The following is a 21923-nucleotide window of genomic DNA, read 5'->3' on the forward strand; positions in this document are numbered from 1 at the left end:
TTCAATTTAATATTGAATAATCAATTTATTGCACAATTAATCTACATATACTGTAATATCCTGCATTATATTTTATTACTGGAAATTTGTATTTCCACATGTATATTTGTTTGACTTTTTAATGCTATTTTATTTCTACTTCAGAAATATTTTGGATTGTTTATTTCCAGTGTCTTTATTTCTCTTATGTACATTGCCTTGTTTTTTTTTGCTGCTGCAACGCAAACATTTACCAAATTGGGATCAATAAAGTACTAATCTATCTATCTATCTATCTATCTATCTGTCTGTCCGTCCGTCCGTCTGTCTGTCTATCTATCTATCTGTCCATCTGTCTGTCAGTCCGTCCGTCTGTCTGTCTATCTATCTATCTGTCCATCTGTCTGTCAGTCCGTCCGTCTGTCTGTCTATCTATCTATCTGTCCGTCCATCCGTCCGTCCGTCCGTCTGTCCGTCCGTCTATATTACATTAAATTCACTAAAAGGTAAACTCATTATAATTGTGCGTGTAAAATCCTCTTCCTACGGACCCTGAGCTGAGAGGTGATCACCGCCTCGTACTGGCAGCAGATGGCGCTGCGGTCGGTGAGCGTGTGCAGCGACCCGGTGTCCAGGTACCGCTCCAGCTCCTGTAAAGCGGCCTCTGCTCCATCTTGAGACTGACAGCGGTCCACAGGCTGGCTGGCCAACAGGAAGATGCCCTCCTCACACCACCGAGACGCCTGGAAGCAAGAGTATTATAGAAATGAATGACCCCGAAGTCTGGCAAAAGTTTCTCAATAATAATACTAATAACGTTTAGTTTATTTGTTTATAGCATCGTGGACAGTCCCCATTGATCAGCTGTCACAAAAAACTGTAAATGGGGCAGCTTTAGCAAACATGGCTAATTTCCAGCTGCTGTCCAGATGATATTCAATCTTTATTTCAGACTCAAGGTCCATATCACATACAAAAAGACAAGAACCACATCAATAAATAAGATAAAAAGCTAAACACATAACACTCAGTCCAACCACAGCTAGCCACACATGCTCACTGTCTGTAGAGGCTATTGCGCCAATGTCTCCAAATCATGGAAGAGAAGCGAGTAGAACTCTTCACAGGGTTGATTAAAATCGAGATAACATGATTGTCCAAGTCTTCTAGGCGACACATGAATTTGTACATTAATTTTCTTAAAAAGGGTTTGGACAGGTAGACCTGTACCCCCAAGTTAACAAACAGCTGGCTGGCACTGTGCCATCTTGGTACCCTCAGCAGCAACCGTAAAGCATCATTGTATGCAACTTTTAGTTTTTGCATGCTTCTAGCCGTGTAGTTACTCCACAGGTGAGCCGTGTAGTTACTCCACAGGTGAGCCGTGTAGTTACTCCACAGGTGAGCCGTGTTGTTACTCCACAGGTGAGCCGTGTAGTTACTCCACAGGTGAGCCGTGTAGTGACTCCACAGGTGAGCCGTGTAGTTACTCCACAGGTGAGCCGTGTAGTTACTCCACAGGTGAGCCGTGTAGTTACTCCACAGGTGAGCCGTGTAGTTACTCCACAGGTGAGCCGTGTAGTTACTCCACAGGTGAGCCGTGTAGTTACTCCACAGGTGAGCCGTGTAGTTACTCCAAAGGTGAGCCGTGTAGTTACTCTACAGGTGAGCCGTGTAGTTACTCCAAAGGTGAGCCGTGTAGTTACTCTACAGGTGAGCCGTGTAGTTACTCTACAGGTGAGCCGTGTAGTTACTCCACAGGTGAGCCGTGTAGTTACTCCACAGGTGAGCCGTGTAGTTACTCCACAGGTGAGCCGTGTAGTTACTCCAAAGGTGAGCCGTGTAGTTACTCTACAGGTGAGCCGTGTAGTTACTCCAAAGGTGAGCCGTGTAGTTACTCTACAGGTGAGCCGTGTAGTTACTCCAAAGGTGAGCCGTGTAGTTACTCTACAGGTGAGCCGTGTAGTTACTCTACAGGTGAGCCGTGTAGTTACTCCACAGGTGAGCCGTGTAGTTACTCCACAGGTGAGCCGTGTAGTTACTCTACAGGTGAGCCGTGTAGTTACTCCACAGGTGAGCCGTGTAGTTACTCTACAGGTGAGCCGTGTAGTTACTCCACAGGTGAGCCGTGTAGTTACTCCACAGGTGAGCCGTGTAGTTACTCTACAGGTGAGCCGTGTAGTTACTCTACAGGTGAGCCGTGTAGTTACTCCACAGGTGAGCCGTGTAGTTACTCTACAGGTGAGCCGTGTAGTTACTCCACAGGTGAGCCGTGTAGTTACTCCACAGGTGAGCCGTGTAGTTACTCCACAGGTGAGCCGTGTAGTTACTCCACAGGTGAGCCGTGGACAATGGTGTACAGAAAGCTTTAAAAAGTGATACCTTGCCATCTACAGAGCACTTGTGAAATGTCTGCATTAATATGTTTGCCTGGGCATACAGTTTGCAGCGTTGTCTATGGATGTCTTAGTCATCTGTGAGATCATCAGAGATATAATGACCATGGTACTTCATCATGATGCTACTCTTCTTGGCGTTAAACTTAATATTAAAATCAGTGCCATTCTGGGAACAAGTCCTCAGAAGCTGTTGTAAGCCAGCACTGCACGGGGAGAAGATGATTCAATCATCAGCGTACATAAGGTGGTTAGACAGATAATTGACAACTTTTTAAAATCACAATACATCAACAGCATTAGTTATAAAGAAAGGACGGAAGACAAGTAGATGGAGGCGAAAGGATAAAAGAGAACAACTCCATACATGTCACATATAGCACATCACAATCACATGACACAAAGCTTTATTTGTATAGTTCTTTTCATACACCAGGTGCACTTCAGTATAAAAGCACCAATGTTGCTAATAAAAAGCTAATCTAAAAAGATGTGTCTTTAGCTGTTGTTTATAAATGTATCACTTAACAACATGTACCTTCTCCAGGGCGTGGTGCAGCTCCATGGCTCTGAGCAGGAGGCTCTTCTTGCTCCTCAGGGTGGAGCTGATCTCCTCACACACTCCTCTCAGCTCGCTGCACTTCGGCCTGATGGAGTCCTCGGCATAGTGGGAGTTTTCTATCAGCCGGTCACCTTCACCGGCCAGGGACAATGCGTGGTCTAGTGCGTCCTTTAGAAAACACATGATCAGAATATACTTTAGGATACAGGGACAACATCAGTGGACGATCAATCTATCACAGCCTTCACATGTCCTCTAAGCAGAGCCGTGTGTTCATTACTTAATGCTGCATGGAGGGGGACTTTTACTGTAGTGGTAATTGCAAATTTAGGTCGTTAACAGTTATATCAGTTTGTTTTTTTCAACATAAAAAAATGCAAACATAATCTTTACATTTTAAAGGTTTTATTTTTATAAATATGTGATATTATGAAACATCATAAGGTGCTAAAAATGAATGGTTACATCATAGCTGAGGTTGAAACGAAAAAGCTTTTATATTTGAGTCCAATCCACACGCCCACACAGATACCACCTCTACATTTCACAGTCTTTCACACAGCTATTCCCAGAGAGGGGGATAAAGCAGGGCATATCATTGATTATATAATCAGCCGTATAGCTTCAAGGGTGCATCAAAGGTAAAAGTGTTGAGCTTGTGTTTTCTGTCCCACGTGAGCTGCATTATGACATAGAATTGTGTGTGTGACTGTGTGTGTGTGTGTCTTACAAAGGCTTTGTCCTCATGTCCGCTGAGCTCTCGGAGGACGTGCTCAGCGTGGGCGGGGCTTACACTGACTTCAGAGAAACCAGACAACCGCTCCGATGTCACGTCGAGCTGAGTGCGCACCTACAGACACGCACATGTTATAAGAGCACACATTTCCTGACTTGTTTCTGCAAAACTACACTTCCCATAATTCCACTCACTTCACGGAAGTGCTTCTCGAAGTGGCGCAGCTGTAAGCACTGCTCCAGCTTGGTGCGGTGACGCTCCCAGAAGTCATCGAAGGCTGTTTCTGTTTCATCCAGCTGACCCAGGAGTCTGAGGGGAAAGAGGGGGGATTTAATGATGGGTTCAGGGACCACTTCTTTATCTATGTGTTTCCACTCATCTCTTCCTCTACCTCTGTACAGTGGCTAAGTTTTCCAGTTCGTCATAGGTCATGTTGTATTCATCGTCCGTCTGCAGAGGCTCGTTTATACAGTCCAGCAGCCGCCCCCCTTGAGACAGCGCCACCTGTAGGTCCTCCTAGAAATTAAACACATTTTATAACACTTCTGCAACAAACAAAATCACTGCAAATTTATATATATATATGAAAATTAACAAAATCAGAGAAAGAAGGAAAACAAAGAGGGACATCTGGTTGGTTGACATGTAAATCTGACCTTCATTTCGTCCTTCTTCTGAGAGTGTGTGTGCAGCAGGGCGGTGGTGGCCTCGGTATCGTTGGGTAATTCTGTCTCTGCGAGTTCAGTGCCAAACGCCTGCAGAGTCTGCGCCGTGGTCTTCACCATCAGAGCGAAGGCCTCGATTGCCTGTGGAGGAGACGTTCAGGTGCCGATAAATACAGGTTTAAGTCTCTGATTGACAGTTTGAATCCCAGCCTGCTCGCTTTAGGCTTTTGAACTTCTATACATTTATATATTGTTTAAAAAAGATATGAGTCTGTCTGTCTGTCTGTCTGTCTGTCTGTCTGTCTGTCTGTCTGTCTGTCTGTCTGTCTGTCTGTGTGTACGTACAGTGCGGTGTGAGATCCAGCTTTCATGGGAGTACTCCTGCGTTCCTCCCAGCTCTGTGGTCAGTTGTCCCGGGTCGATATAGGCATGGAGCTCAGTCACTGAACTCAGCATCACCACCTTAAAAAAAACACACAATCCACGGATCATGAGGCACGGTATGTCCTCATAAATCAAACAAATAAAAGGATCAAAGACAGACGTGCCATACCTTCATTTTGAACTCATCCCTGTTGTACTTGAACAGGAAGTCTGACAGAGTCCTCTGGAGCAAAGTAGTCGGACGCAACACCAGAACCAAGTGTAAGATCCCTGGAAATGAACCCTGAGAGAGAAAAATGAGAGGGAGAATAGTTTTAGTAATCTATTCATATGTATGTCTTTTAATTGTATAGAAAAGTATGTGGTAAAACAAGATCAAGTGGAGTGACATGCATCCATTTATATATTGGAATCAGGTCTTCACTGCTAGTAGCCACAGAGCCATATCTGATTTGATTGATAGTGGGTTATGTATTTTTCTGCAGCAGAGGTATGAAGTAAGCCCACTTGTGTAGCAGCTCCCTCTGCTGCAATCCTGAACATCCACTCAATCGGCTACAAATCTTCACAGTTGTTCCCTTGTTGCACTTTCCATCTTTCAATCTGTCACGACAAGGTAAATTAGTCCTGTGGTTTAGGGAGTAACCGCCGCCTCCGTCTCTCCGCCTCCACACATTAACAGGTTAAGAGCGGGGAATTGCCTTCACACAGACAACAGCCCAAGAGGCCACTCAGCTGAAAGGCTGTACGGTTATTAGTCTTCCTCTAAAACCCTGGGTGAATTGCTCCACCCTGTTAGGCATCATAAATCGATGTAGGGTGACATATACACACACACGCACGCACGGACGCACGCACGCACGCCGAGAGATGTTTGGCAAGCTTATGAAATCCACTGTGATGCCATAAATAAAATGAAATAAAGGAAATTATGAATAAAATATTTTTACAAAAATTGCCATTTCTAGTTTTTGCTGGATTTTTTGTTAATTGCATTTTATCAATTGTATATCAATCAAGTAAAAAGCAAATATAATATAGCCTGACTAAAGCGTTTTGAATTTTTGATCAGATATCTTATCCAATGGAAAGAGACCCAGATAGAATCAGTGAATAAAATACAGTACAAGACTTTAATTCAATTTACAAACACACCTGCAGTCGCACAGAGGCCAACATACATTATAGCCGTGAAATGCCTGCACAGCGTTGCCATGGAAACGCCAGAGCGAGATGGAGAGTGCATGATGGGATGTGAGCGAGAGTGATGATACAGAGGAAAGCGAAAAATAGGAACAAGAGAGGAACTGATGTCTATTTCTGTGAAGGAGGAGTCATATGAAAGTGGTGCTGCAGCTCCACTCGTTTATTTTTGACACACACACACACACACACACACACACACACACACACACACACACACACACACACACACACACACACACACACACACACACACACACACACACACACACACACACACACACACACACACACACACACACACACACACACACACACACACACACACACACACACACACACACACACACACACACACACACACACACACACACACACACACCTGCTGTGATGCTGATGAAAGACCCAGGTTGTTGTAAAATTCATCGTTTTTCATCATCTCCAATTTCCATCCAAACTGACAGCATATTTTAGATTACACCACATGAGCTCTGAGAATCACCTGCAGTTTTAAGCGTTAGTTAAGACTAAAATGTATCTAATAAGTACAATAATTGTAATTTAGCCCTTTAGAAATATTAAATGTATTGTTATTCTACCAATAACACACCATACAAATCACAACAAGCAATACGCCTGTAATCGGAATCAATTTAATTCAATAAACCCTGAGAGGTCATGGTTTAATTTGTGCCACTGCATTACCATGATAATACACAATCTGCTCAGTGCATCCCCCCCGACAGATGAACACAGACATGCTGCTGAGCACACACACACATCCCCTGAATACACACTTACACACACACTTCTCACAGATGAAAAGGAGCACACATAAATAAATGATTAGGGATTAGAATATCATTTTCTGTTGACCAGGGTGATTTATATTCTTCCAGGGAGGCATGTCCACTAATAACATCCATATGGTTCTCCTGGGAGTTGGATAGCGCCCGCATCAAACCCAATAGTCAAACCCCCTCTGCTTATATGCCTACTTTTGTACATGAAAGTGTCACATTATGACAAAGAGAAAGACAAAGGCTGCAAACGGCTTTCTATCTTAAAAAACACAAGCCTTCTTCTTGCACCAGGTTATAGAGCTGTCTCTCTTACAACCCTGCAGCAATGTTGTTCATGCTTCAATATTTATTTAACTAAATCGCAAAGACAGGCTGCAACAGAATCCTCATTTAACTGCAAAAGCATAAAATAAAAATAAAATATTTAATAAGAACATCACAATTAAGTGAAAACACGTGTTGCTGATTCCATGGTGGCTATAAAGAGGTGGTCCGAGTCCATCCTTTACGTAGCAAATCACTGTGTGTACAAGATTACAGGTACCGTAATTTTCGGACTATAAACCGTGCCTTTTCCCCTATTTTTCGACGCTGCGGTTTATATGACGGTGCGGATAATCTATGGATTTTTACAGCTAACGGCCAACACCTTTAACTCTATGGGCTCTATGGCCGGTCCGCGGACCTCCACCTTTAAGCGGCGGGTTCCAGCAGGAAAAGCTGGAGGCCGGAAAAGAGTGAGACAGGTAGCGCGCAAAAGTAAAAGTGGAACCGAGAGTGGTATGCCGCTGCTGCGGCTTATATTCAGGTGCGGTTTATAGTCCGAAAATTACGGTACGTGGTGAGCATCTGTGCCATACACTAATCTGTTTACATGACAATACTGGCCAGTCATTTCTTTCTCTTTTTTTTATCTGGAAAGGAACCAGCAAATGGCAGCGGGTGACCTTGAGCAGCCTTGATCAGCGGTACGCCTCATGGGAAGACGAACGACCTTCTTTCTCCAGTAAGGCTGCTTGTTTCATTGGCCGGTGGACAAAGCAGGCGGTGCCCAAAGAGGACATCCACGCCTGGGGATAAAAGTGCAGGGTCTGAGGAGGAGAGCGCCACCTGCTCTTCATGCCTTCAGGTTATAACGCTGCCTTCTATCAAGGACACAATCCTGTTTTTGAATGGGACTTATATTAAAGGGGACATATATCATTCTCCTTTTCAGGTTCATACTTCTATTTAAGTCAAGACTACTAACCTTCTGTCTGAAAAGCTCTGTTTTCACACCTGTCACTTTCAGCCAAATCTGCTGTTATTGGTCAGAATAGGATATCTGCTTATATGCAAATTAACTACCTGACTCTTTCAATATAGGGTTTAAAACTGGGAAGGAAAGGGTGTTATTTTATCTTAGCGTTATAATTATATATCTTTTTTACATTTCACTAGTTGTATTGTCATCAACGTGAGCAAAGTAGAAACATCATTGGGCTTAAATGGGCCAACTAGGGTTCTTGTGAATAATAATTAGATATTTTATTTGCTGAATCAAATTAAATTTCTCTTGTTTTTATTTCTTTAAAACAGAGAGAACCCGTGATTGGTTTGTCACAAATGAGAGTCCATCAATGTCCCTTTCAAAGACATGGACTGAGCCAATAGACTGGAATAGGATAATAAACCTGGAATGGTCCATTATTATTGGCGGGGGAGTGTGTTCACTGTGCAGCTGAGTGTGTCTGAGTGTATGTGTGTGTGTGTGCAGGTTAAAGTGACTTGGTGGAGTCATTAGGAAGGAAGGAGCTTCATAATGGTTTATTGTTACAGTGGGGATAGTTTCTCAGAAATGCCATGGAAAGACCATTAGATTTGATTATAATCAGTGTGTGATTAGCATATATTAGCATACATCTGCATATATTGGACATGCTTAGGGGTGTAATACAAGAAAAGCATCTTAACAACAGATGTGCAGGGTGTGGTGAGCTGGTTAATTATGGTTCAAAGAGGGTATAGAGGACACTTAAGGAGGCTGTTGGAGGGAGTTTAAACTCAAATATATCACAAAGACAGTCTGGAAGCCTCACCCTAACCATACTTTATTATTTTGGGACCGGTTTCCTTTTTTTATTTCATGAATCTTTCATACTAAGGTTGTCAGAGAGCAGCAACTTTGATTCACAAGTCTGTCTGATGTAAATCAACTTCTCCACTGCTCAGACTCGCTGACGATTTACTTTCCGGTTCACAATTCTCTTTCCTCTCTTCCTCTTTCCCCGGATCCCTCCTCTGTCACTCAATTCTCCTTCTTCAATTCATCATCTCAGCGAGGGGTAAAAGTTTCACACTGCTCAAGAAAAAATAGGCTACTAAAATCAGACTAATGGCTCACACAGTTTGGATTTCCACGTCTAACAGGACTGCATCTCATCCCACACACACTGTGTTCACACGTTGTGAGACTCCACCACCCACTCTAGCATAATAATACGCTATTTTTAACCCCCACTCTGCTGCTTCATATCAACATATTCTACCATAGGAAAACACACACATGCATAAATGTACAGTTTGTAAAAGCTAGCAAACTGAAGACCAAAACATCCATTACTCTAAGTGGTTACAAACCAAATTACACACACACACAGCTAACACCGGCAACTACAGACCGCAGATCTGTGTTTAAACAAGCATTAGAGTGATGCACACACACCAAAACAGCCATTTGTATTCATCAGTTGTACATCATCAGCAAATGATGCACACAAACAAACACACACTTACGGCGATGCGGAGCAGGGTAGTCCTGACGGCAGCCCATCGGTCCAGTCGCCTGTCGATAACCAGGATGAAACCCACTCCTGATGCTGCAACGCTGCGGGAGAGAACACAGTGTTATTACACAAGAGAAAACACTTCTTATATATGTGTGTGTTGGTATGCAGGTTTATATCTAGCCTTTAACAGTTGTTAGACAAGTCAAGGAGAAGATTGAGGAATATCAATCAAGCGTTATCTTTATCTGTTATCATAACTGACACATAATAGCATATATGAAATGAAATAAAAATGACTAGATTTCACTGGTCTTCATGAGAGCAGGATATATTATTTGGGTATTAAAAAGCAACGCTGCAAAAGGTTATATCATTATTATTTTTTGGCGCAACTGTCTGTCGCAATCATCTGTCATCATCAGTGATGATTATGAGAGACCCTTGTGATTACTATGGCAACCTTGGCTCTTTGATGATGTGTGTGTATGTGAAAATCTTGCCATTCATTCCACAGGCACTGCCATATGTAGCAACCTCATTAAGCTAGTGTGTGTGTGTGTGTGTGTGTGTGTGTGCATGTGTGTGCGTGTGCAGGTCCTGCTGGACAAATTGACATGCATCCTGACACCTAAACACACAAGAAACACACACACACACACACACACACACACACACACACACACACACACACACACACACACACACACACACACACACACACACACACACACACACACACACACACACACACACACACACACACACACACACACACACACACACACACACACACACACACACACACACACACACACACACACACACACACACACACAGTAGGGCTAACACTGCTGAGTTGGTCCATCTGGTTGTTATTGTTAGCCAAATGTCATCGTCACACACAGATATATTCAGTCAAATGTACACACTACACTACCCAGAGAACGCTGCGGCATCAAATCCTCAATCCATCTCTACTGGAAAAAATATTCAAAACCATATGAATGGAGCCGGCGGAGGAAAATCGACACACAGAAAAAAATCCCTTAATTTCCCATTGTTAGCATCCAATAATAATCCATTCCTCCTCAATGTTATTCCGTTGTTGTGCATCCACAATCATTTGTTTGCAGCTTGCGGATGGAAAAAGGTGACCGCTCACATCCTTAAAGAGCATCTCCCTCCTCCTTCCCCTTCTCCCTCTGCTCCTCCACCACCTGCCTCTCATCCTCAGCCAATCAAAACCCAGCCCTGCATCTTGCTGTTCTGCCACAGCCAATCAGACCGCAGTGTGCAGCCGATTGGCAGCAGGGTGCAAATAGCTAGTGGGGAGAAAGGGAGGGGACTCAGAGGGAGGGGACTGGGATATGAAAGGTGATGAGCCACAAAAAAAAAGGCCGCCATGACACACACACACACGAGTAGATTTGTGTATAAGTGCATACATCTCCATGCATTCTCCTCCCCTTAATGATGTGTGTGTATAAATGAGTGTGTGAGAGGAGTGCAGCGCTCAGCAGTAACGGAGAGGTTAAAGGAAGGGGAGGGAGAGGGAGGGGGGAATAAAGGAGAAAGGGCAGGGAGAAGAAAAGACATGTATCTAATTATTTGAGTTCAATTATAATGAACTAATGGTGTTAGATAATTCAACATCTAAATGATTGTATTGGATTATTGTGGTAGTTGGTTTGGAAAAAAAATCCATCCAAATCATCTGATTTTAAGCGGGAGATTTTTCTTCCTTTTTGCAAATCATAAATGTTTTATTCCCTGGTCTTTCATTCTGAAAAATGTTCTCCTGCATTCGTCCATTCTTTCTTTTTTAAATGTATTTTCTGGCGCTATCCTTGTGGCAGCATGCGGTTAGTATTGTGCTGACATCTCTTGGCTCCATGAGGTATTGCACCTGCACTAATTGGCCAGATTTTCCTCACTGTTTGTGTGTTGTCAAACTCAATTAGGCTGCATAAAAGATGGTGTGTGTTAGCATGTGTGTGTGTGTGTGTGTGTGTGTGTGTGTGTGTGTGTGTGTGTGTGTGTGTGTGTGTGTGTGTGTGTGTGTGTGTGTGTGTGATGCTAACCAGGGGACGCTGCTGAGGTAGCCGAGGACATTTTGGACTTCCTCCTCCTCCAGCTCGCTGAAGTCTGGGAACTCTGGTAAGACGATGATGGGGTTGCCATTCATCCCGCGGCCCCCTGGAGATGCAAAGGTCAGGGAGACAGAAACAGACAGATACATATTGAAGGTAGCTCCCAATTAAAGGTCAAACAAGTGAAAAATATTGTATTTATTGCCCTTTTTTGTTGCTGTATCATCAGTTTAGAAACACAGGCGTTAGTCTCTCTGAATTGTTTTGTTTTCATGGATTTTAACGTCTGTAAAATCCCAAATAGGTGTCCTGGAACTTATTCAAAATCACCATACAAAGACAACATAATCAAATCAAAAGGGCCTCACACACACATTATAGAGGCCTTCTCTATCGTTGGTGGGTCAAGTTGCAAAGCAGATCATCGCGGTGATGAATTATTCACACGCCGTCACTCGCCAGGCATTTTCGTCATGGTAACCCAACACAGGGCCCTAAGTGTGTGTTTCTGTGGGTGTGCATACGCTTTTCTGTGTGAGCGCTTGCTTGTGGGAAGATTTCAATTAAAAGTTTCCATGAGAACTTTAGGTTGCAAGGTCGTTTTCTTTTTCAATTCAACTTGAAGGAAATAATCTGAAAAAAAACTAAACTTTAAATTGTGTTGACTCGGAAACGAAGGTGCTGCGTGAGAAGTGACACATCTTTCCCAATGAAATGCAAGCCACATAGAAACAGGTTAAGACATAATTGGCTATAATAATCTTTTAAATGATGCCACTTTAAAAAGTCTGCAGACTGAGCTTAAGTTGAGCTATTTCTGGAATCTGGATGACAAATCGGTGTTAAATGTGCCATCAAAGACACGCTCTCACAGCAGCATGCAAACAAGGCATTGAAAATATTTTGAGAATGAAATATTTTTAAAATCGTATAGGGGCCTGGCATAAGGGTCAACAATAAAGTCTAGCTTGAGTATAGTATCTTCCCATGTTATTGAACAAAAAGCAAGAAAAACAAAACCTCCTCCTCGTAATGTATTCCCTTTGTCCAACTCTTGCATTATGTTAATAACCCTAATGTGATCTATCCTTAAATAAAACCCACTTCAGTTTACTCGAGTGTGTTTTTGCATTGACAACCCAATTCTCTAATCTAATCTAATCCATAATGCCTATTTGGAAAAAGACCTTGCTGGGGTTACTAGTTCACTTTTACTCTAACATAATAACTCAACAGTAAACAATTGTTTTGTTTAATTGTATTTAATAAACTCATCTAATTCTAATTTCACTAGTAGAAAGAAAGCTGTCACTGAATTGGATTATTTGAGAATCTCTTGCAAGCCCTTAGCCCTACTGTACAATCACACGAGAACAACAGATCATATGTAAAGGAGGCTGTGGCTCAGTGGATAGTATGATGGACTTCAAATCAGGGGATAGCAGGTTCGAGTCCCACTGCAGTCAGCATGTCGTTGTGTCCCTGAGACACTTCAGCCATATTGTCCACAGTACTGAATGTATGTATGTAAACTGTATGTAGTTCCCGTAATGCCCCTACGTATGTATAAAGGTCAGGAGGGACAGAAATGAAACCCACCTGGTAGGATGGCAAACTGTTTCTGGAGTTCAGAGCCGATTTCTGCCGCACACAGAGTGCCATCCTGAGTCTGCAGGATGTCATCTGGAGAAAAGGGCAGAGAGCAGGAGATATGTTTATTAGATGCTAACGTCCCCGCACATAAAACTCATCGTTATTACAACTCTGTAAAGTTTGCGGATAATAAAGGATAGTAAATTGCGCTTGGCTAACCATTGCAGTTTATAATCAGACTGTGGGTAATGTGCAGAAATAGAGCCAATCATCCAGTGTGACAATTATGTTCCTTACAGCCAACAGCTGACCTTTTTGATCATAGCAAATTCAATCAAGTGTATATAATAGAAATGTGATCATATAAATGTGTTGTTGTCCAACTATGTAGCAATCACTGGCTCGGTAACCATTCCCAGCCTTGTTGTTACACAGAAATACCCGTCTAAGATCCAATTAAAAAACGTTATTGTCATACAAATGCCAAATAGCTACAGTGTAGTTGCTGGATATGAAAATCTGAGACTATATTCATTCCAGGACTAATTCATTTGTTGTTTTTTGTTATATCTGTATGCTCTCATCGGCTGGGAACAAGCAAAGGAAGGGGAGGAGATCCGGAAAGATGGTCATGAATGGCAGAGCCAAATAAGAAATTAAAGAGAGGAGAAAGCGATGTTAACTGGGATTGGATTTGCTCCTCTCTCTGGCCATGATGGATTATAGTAATCTCATTTACCCTCTGAGACATGTGCAGACGTAAAAATATACGGATATAGAAAAATAAACCCCCCCCTCTATTCATTTGGATGTCAAACACAAGGACAAGAATTGTGTACAATCGTGTGAATAAAACTGTCATGTTAGCGTCTGTAAAGGAGCCTCACTGTGAAGTCCATGTGTGTGTGTGTGTGTGTGTGTGTGTGTGTGTGTGTGTGTGTGTGTGTGTGTGTGTGTGTGTGTGTGTGTGTGTGTGTGTGTTTGGGCATATAGACAAAGGCTGGCACTGAGAGTGGTGTGAGGGTAATGTGGCAAGGTTTCCAAGCAGTATGGTCGGACTGGCAGCGAGAGGCATTAATTATCATCTAAGTGCAAACCGAGCAAACTGTTCATATTTATAACGAATAAATAAATAAATAAATGAATAAAAAAAGAGAGCCTACGACAACTGCACCGTTTCGCAGGGTATGGCTGTAATTGTTGTGAAAAAAACCATTAAGAAAAGACTAATCGACAGACCTTTTATACCTAAATATAAAAAAAAAACCTGGTCTCATAACTGTGTTTTCTTACTGTTATTTCACTTTGGCTTCACTGTGCAGGATGATGTATGTTCAGGCTGTTTTCATAGCATCCCCCAATAAATATGTGTTAGAAGGTACTCTTAGGACACTGTTTTCAGCTCCATTTGATGAGGAAACCTGACAGATTAAGAGCTTAGATCCTCAGTAATGCTACATGGAGTGTGTCAGCACAACAATGGCTAGACAGTGACTCACAGTAAAGGTCCCATGTGTCGTCCGTAAAGCAGCGTGTGTGAGAGTGCAGCTGGTTACCATTACACAGCAAATACATGTAGCTGTGGACAGGCTGGAATCTACCACACACACACACACACACACACACACACACACACACACACACACACACACACACACACACACACACACACACACACACACACACACACACACACACACACACACACACACACACACACACACACACACACACACACACACACACACACACACACACACACACACACACACACACACACACACACACACACACACACACACACACACACACACACAGCCAGTAAAGCACCGGGAATTACTCCTGATTTTAGGGGATTATTTTAAAGCTCCCATGTCATGCTTCTCTGGTTGTTACCCGTCCCCTTGTTGTTATGAAGGTTTCTCTGCATGTGAACGGTCTGCAGTCACAAACCCTCAAAGTACACCCTGTTGGGAGTAAAACTCTAACACAGAAAATACCTGTCTATGCTGCCCCAGAACGCCTCGTTGGAGATTTCTCTTTTTCCATTGTTTACTTCTTGGGTACAGTGAGGTATTTGGGTACAGTGACGTTACGTCCGCACACACTCAATCTTTTCTCAGCTGCAGCTCCGCCGATTTCTCCGCCTGAGACGGCGGGACACGGCGAGGCTGTGAGTCGGTGTGTGAACACACACACAAACTCCCAGCCAGGCTGCGGGTGTGTGTGTGTGTGTGCTCAGGCTGGTTTCGGGTTGTCTTTTTTCGCTGTCTTGCAGACGGCCACTGGGCTCACAGGGGGGGGGGGGGGGGGGGGGGCAGGAGCTCCAACAAGCCGTTTAGGGCAGAGAGTGAATACACATACTATATAGAGATGCTGTATGAGAAACCAATGTGAGTTTGGAACATTGAACAATATAAATCTATTCTAGTAGACCTCAACAATGGAATTATGATCAATAGAAATGTCCGACATGGGACCTTTAAGATGATAAACAGAGACAGCGTCTTACAGGAACACCCTGGGCAAAATATAACAAAGATAGAAAACACACATCTCTATCATCTCTTAAAGGAGAGAGCAGCAGGAAGAAAAGAAGAAGATGGGGACAATAAGGAAGTAAGGAAGGAAATAAGGACATGAGTCAGGGACTTAGAGAAGGAACTAAATCATCAGGCTAAAAGAGGACCGTTTTTAAACAGGATACAGTTGAGACAGGTATTTAACAGGGCAGGTACACTTCTTCGACTCTAACAGACCACAAGTCTTCAAACAGAGTCCACCAGCTTCTAATTAACTCCAAACTCCGCCATTAGCAAAAACAACAAAGGAGGAAGAAGAGGAAGGGAGGATGTGATTTGAAAAATGTGAATACCTCTATAAAAACCCAAAAGACACAGTTTAAAAGAGATTGCTTTTGAGAAGTGTGTGAGCAAGTGTTGTCATATGTCAGGGGTGTGTGTTGCAGTGTGTCGTCGGGCCAGCTGTCAGTGTGTCGGGCAGAAAGCTCGGGTTAAACGTCTGGAAAACAGCCAGCGCTCTGACTCGACTGTAGCTACGTATGTTTTGAGTATAGCGAAAAGACACAACAAACACAATAGTATTATATACAATAAATTATAAAGATATATCTGGTTTTACTCACCATTTACAAAGTAGCCCTCGATATGTAAAAACCTATATTTTTAATTAACTGTCTGACCCAGCAGGTACCATCACCATGGCTACCGTTAATTGCAGGTGGGAACACACAGCTGAATGAGATTAGCTAATTAGACCCTTCACCACCTTTACAGCTCGTTATACTCCTCAGGGTCCCTTAAGCAAGTTAAGACTTTATTAATGCCACTTAGAATTTCATTTAAGACCAACTTGAATCTAAACATATTCTTCTTTTTTTTGACATCATTTACTTATAGTTGAGGTCAATTTAACCCAACTTTTCGGGGGTTTTAGAATGAAAAACATGGGGAAACCCCTTTAAATGTTTAGAAGTTATCTGGTTTTTGCTATCCCCTAATGCAAGATACATTCTCAGCATTTTGTATACTTATTATAAGATTGATTAAACACATTTAGTCAGCAATTAAGGCCATTTCTATGATAAATAAAACTCCATTAAATGAGTCTCTTTTAATATTACACGAAAAAGTTCTCCCGTCTCAGCCTGTCTCTTGCCTTTATTATATATATCCAATAAACCCAATCTAGGGTTTTTAAATGGAATGTATGTATATAAATAATGTAAAAAGCAGGTTTGATCTCAAGTTGAACCAACCCTTCATGTGAATGGTGCTCACATTTACATTTATCAGACATTCAGGCGTCAGGTTGCTTTTCACTGAAACTCCCAAAACTCCCTGCTTTGTCCCCATCGGATGAATGAAATTAAAGTATAGCGGCCGGGCTGCAAGTGAACCCCTTTACACACCCACCCACCCACACACACACACACACACACACACACACACACACACACACACACACACACACACACACACACACACACACACACACACACACACACACACACACACACACACACACACACACACACACACACACACACACACACACACACACACACACACACACACACACACACACACACACACACACCCACACACCCACACACCCACACACCCACACACCCACACACCCACACACACACACACACACACCCACACACCCACACACACACACACACACACACACACACACACACACACACACACACACACACACACACACACACACACACCCACACCCACACCCACACACCCACACACACACACACACACACACACACACACACACACCCACACACAGAAAGTGGGGCAATGCAGCCAAACACAAATAGCGATTATGGGGGGCCTAGAAAGAATGTCCCCCCGCCTCCTTATACCCTTCCCCCAAACACCCCATCACTATTTCATTCATCCTTTTTTTTCAGGGGCTTAACTGAGGGGCAAACAGATACATGACCCAACTATCTGTCCATTAAAGCTCCATATTCAAATACTGCATTATTAGAGTCCCTATATCTGCATTTCTGTTCAGCAGTTTTGAAGTAATATAACAGATTGCTATAACTCAGAAAACTCAACAACAAGTAAAGAGTTAAACCAGTTCTTGAGTGTCTCGGCCTGTGTGTGTGTGTGTGTGTGTGTGTGTGTGTGTGTGTGTGTGTGTGTGTGTATGTATGTGTGTGTGTGTGTGTGTGTGTGTGTGTGTGTGTGTGTGTGTGTGTGTGTGTGTGTGTGTGTGTGTGTGTGTGTGTGTGTGTGTGTGTGTGTGTGTGTGTGTATGTGTGTGTGTGTTGAAAAGATAGTGGAGAAGAGGAGGAGGGGAAGAGGTGGAATGAGGCAGTCGGAAAAAAAAGAGCGTCGAGGTGCTCTCGGCTGGATTCGATGAAACAGAGGACAGGGTTTCTTTACACATGCCTACATATTTAATGTGTTGGCCTGCTGCTAGTTGATACTGTGGGTGTGTGTGCTCTGGGTCAACAGCAGTACCACACTTTACTCTCAAGCTTTACTGTCTTGTCTTTCCTTATTCCCAATGTTTCAGGAATTGCTATCAACGTTGACTTGTTGAAGAATGAACGGGCAACTATTTTATCGATTCAAATTCTTCCGCCTGCAGCCTAAACAATTAAGGATAAACTGCTGATCTGAAATCATGAGGCCAGTGTTGGTCTAATTAAATAATGTTAAGTATTGGCAGTCAAACAGCACAGATATATAGCATCCCATCCCAACACAGTTAAAAATAAATGAAGGAATGCACACTGTGTGCTTGTGTTTGGATTTGATTACCACCAACACTTGTTAATGTTATTTGAAGAAACTCAATTTGTGAATCACACTTTGTAAAGGTCACTAGTCAGAGATGAAAAAGAGACAGCAGCCCAATTAAGTCTCATGAAGGCACAGTCCATTACACACACACACAAAGCGTGGTCTATCAGCGTCCGGCTCGCCACACCTCCGCCTTTTCCTTTGTTCTGCAGTCATGTTCCTACAGGAACTCATCGCTAAACACACACTGTCAGGTCAAAGATGGCAGCCAGCTGTTTCTCCACTGGTTAACGGCTGCTAGTGCTGCTGTGCAGGTCAAAGTTCAAAGCCACAGGAAGCTGGAGGGCTGTCTGATGCTCTCACACACACACACACACACACACACAGGACCCTGGCTGAGGGCTGTGCAAACAAAAACAAGCATGACATGGTCGGACACAGAAACAACCCCACAGACGCAGAAACAGACACACAACGCAGGTGCTGAGGGAAATGACTCTAATATCTGAGAATAACCTTTATCCTTATATTCCAGGCTATAACATGAGCATCATATCGGAGTACATTGTGCATCAAGACGCTAAGACAGACGTCCAGCACTTTGGAGACTCAGCAAGCTCCATCTGCTGCTCCAAATGTAAAGGACTGACTTGGTATGTAGACTTGAAGGCACGGGGTTACGTGTGTGTGTGTGTGTGTGTGTGTGTGTGTGTGTGTGTGTGTGTGTGTGTGTGTGTGTGTGTGTGTGTGTGTTGGTATCAAATGCCAGCAGAGAGATGGTCAGCTGCATTGTGTGTATTTGCATATGGAGAAGCCATGATTTGCCAGCCGCTCTGCAGCTGTGTGTGTACGTGTGTGTGTGTGTGTGTGTGTGTGTACGTGTACGTGTTGGTATCAAATGCCAGCAGAGAGATGGTCAGCTGCATTGTGTGTATTTGCATATGGAGAAGCCAGGATTTGCCAGCCGCTCTGCAGCTGTGTGTGTGTACGTGTGTGTGAGGGAATCTGAGCTTTATTATCTGGCATTATAGGCAGGGTTAACCAAATCCCCATCTGTCGCTGCTGTGGGGTACACACACACACACACACACACACACACACACACACACACACACACACACACACACACACACACACACACACACACACACACACACACACACACACACACACACACACACACACACACACACACACACACACACACACACACACACACACACACACACACACACACACCAGGTCAAAAAGCGGCAGCCAGACAAACAATAAAATATTACCGACGCTCACGTGAGTTCAATCCTGACTGTTTGGGTTGTTCAGCTGTCACAGGCAGTCAGGGGAAACCCACTGAGGATATTCCAGAATCATTTCTATTTTATTTCCATTTAACCTTTTAAGCCCTAGGACAAAAATACCAAAAAAGAACATACCCAAAATAAATCAGGAATAACTTGAGGCTTATATTCATGTGTGAGGTCTTCTTTAAAAGATAAGAAGCTAAGCAATATGACTAAACATCTTTATATAGCCAGTTCAGAGTAAATAGACATGCAATAAAGGGAACTAATATCTTGAAACATCTCTTACACAAAGGCAATATCAGGATTATGTGCAATACCACATGGATTATGAGGCATCTGAATGTATCTTCCTTCTTTTGACTACAACTGTGACTGTTGTTTTAATGAAGAAATGCACGGTGAGGCCAAGAAGACGGTTATAAATCCCGAACAATGGCTTCAGTCCTGACACGGTCACTGGCAGCGAGCCCTGATTTGACTGAATAGATGGTGGCATCATCATCTCAGCAAAACAACACACTACTGTCCCCTGTCTGCAGTCTGTGCTGCCGTCATAACACACACACCCACACACACGCACACACACGCACGCAACCGCCGAGTTCCCTTCTAACGCTCAAGCAAACAATTAATTGAGATTTTATTAATTGGGCTGTAATGTATAAATTGCGGTAGGAAACAGCTACAAAGCTCACTATTAAAAAAGGTTACATATAGATTTTCCACTGGTTGTCAACATGTCAAACTCTTGCTTAATGACATCTTAAACATGTGCACACAGGCTTTCTGCACAGAGAAGTTAGATAGCAGCCAAAATGTCTCAATGTGGGCCAAAGTGCACCTCCACCTGCTTCAATCTCTACACCACATGTAGTGCCAGGGGAATGTCTGAATCACAGTGTTGAAGCCTCTGTGGTGCAACTCACTAAACTGCAAAGCATGTCCTGGTAATCCTGTGGCTTCCAGGTCCTCCTCCCTACTCTCTACCATTAGAGTGAAAAAAACAGCAGCCTTTTTTAGCTGCCTCGGGCCATACCAGTCATTACACTGCTCCGAACAAAGTCAACATGAAAACTGAGGGAGACCGAGAGGGGGAAGAAAAAGGAAAATGACATACGCACAGAGAAGAAGAGCCAGGAAGAATCCAGGAGGTCTGTGTTTATACTTGCCCTAGGAAGAACCGGACACTACTTTTTTACACAATGACATCATGTACTGGAAGACTTATCTTCTATAAAAGTCTTAAAAGGTCACCAAGTGTGCTGGATAGGGTGTGTTGGCGAAAGTAGGATTGGCAAAAAGTTGATAGGAGCTTTTTCCCGCAGCACTCTGATCTTAGCTTGCAGAAATGTGATCCTAATCGGTTGATATTAAAAACGGTATCTGTGCTGAAGTTGAGGAGGTCATAATGAAAAGGTCAACAGAACGTGATCCCTCTCTTCAAAGCAGACATGTAGGGCAACATGAAAAGAAGATACACTGCCTTAAGGGTTAGATATACACAGCTTTGAAGAGAGCACTTTCACTTCATCTCAACGAAGGTATAGGTATGTGTGCATTTCTTTTTTTTACAATTATGTTTGTATCATATTTTATAATAACAGAGCAACATGTCAACCTAAACAACAACAAATAATACACACAAATCAGTTTTAAAATAAAGCAAAAATAAATACTAGTTGTCTGAAGACCTTCAATATACACACATGACGGGGGCCATTCCGGCCGGCGACCTAATTTTATGTGGCCCCCAAGAGCTTGCAAAGAATATAATATACAATATAATTGGTGAATATTTACTTTCAATTATTTGCCCTAGACTTCTGCTTTCAGACGTAGTTATTTAGGAAGATATTACCAGAACTGATAATAATCCAATGCAGGGCCAACAATGTAATATAATACATTATTTAATATATATTACATATATATATTTATATATAATTAAAATTACAACCGGCCCTTAAAGTGCAACCATAATGCTGATGTGGCCCGGGATGAAATTGAGTTTGATACCCCTGCTGTACAGGATTGAATTAGTCATTCACTTACTCATTGGTGTCAACCATGTAAATATTCCACTTTTCCCATTTCCTATTGAATGCATTCTCAAAACATATGTCAACTTTTCCATGACAAA

The 21923-nt window shown here is 42.9% G+C and overlaps 1 protein-coding gene across 7 annotated transcripts in view; it reads right to left on the reverse strand.

Annotated features, from left to right (window-relative positions):
- The window catches only part of mcf2la (mcf.2 cell line derived transforming sequence-like a), a 38914-nt gene that overhangs the window by 8745 nt on the left and 8246 nt on the right, over window positions 1-21923 (reverse strand). For 5 of the 7 annotated variants that reach the window (XM_079668484.1, XM_079668485.1, XM_079668486.1 and 2 more), the window contains 11 exons: window positions 13186-13269; window positions 11578-11692; window positions 9504-9594; window positions 4892-5005; window positions 4684-4800; window positions 4330-4479; window positions 4065-4189; window positions 3868-3982; window positions 3668-3787; window positions 2914-3105; window positions 531-722 (listed from right to left, as the gene is read on the reverse strand). In XM_079668484.1, the coding sequence (XP_079524610.1) occupies window positions 531-722; window positions 2914-3105; window positions 3668-3787; window positions 3868-3982; window positions 4065-4189; window positions 4330-4479; window positions 4684-4800; window positions 4892-5005; window positions 9504-9594; window positions 11578-11692; window positions 13186-13269 (1415 nt within the window). Of the gene's footprint in view, window positions 1-530; window positions 723-2913; window positions 3106-3667; window positions 3788-3867; window positions 3983-4064; window positions 4190-4329; window positions 4480-4683; window positions 4801-4891; window positions 5006-9503; window positions 9595-10425; window positions 10680-11577; window positions 11693-13185; window positions 13270-21923 lie in introns of those variants that run through there. The other 2 variants (XM_079668489.1, XM_079668490.1) reach the window with 2 other exon arrangements.

This window comes from Notothenia rossii (assembly GCF_949606895.1).
Source record: "Notothenia rossii genome assembly, chromosome: 3".
NCBI classification, from domain to species: Eukaryota; Metazoa; Chordata; class Actinopteri; order Perciformes; family Nototheniidae; genus Notothenia; species Notothenia rossii.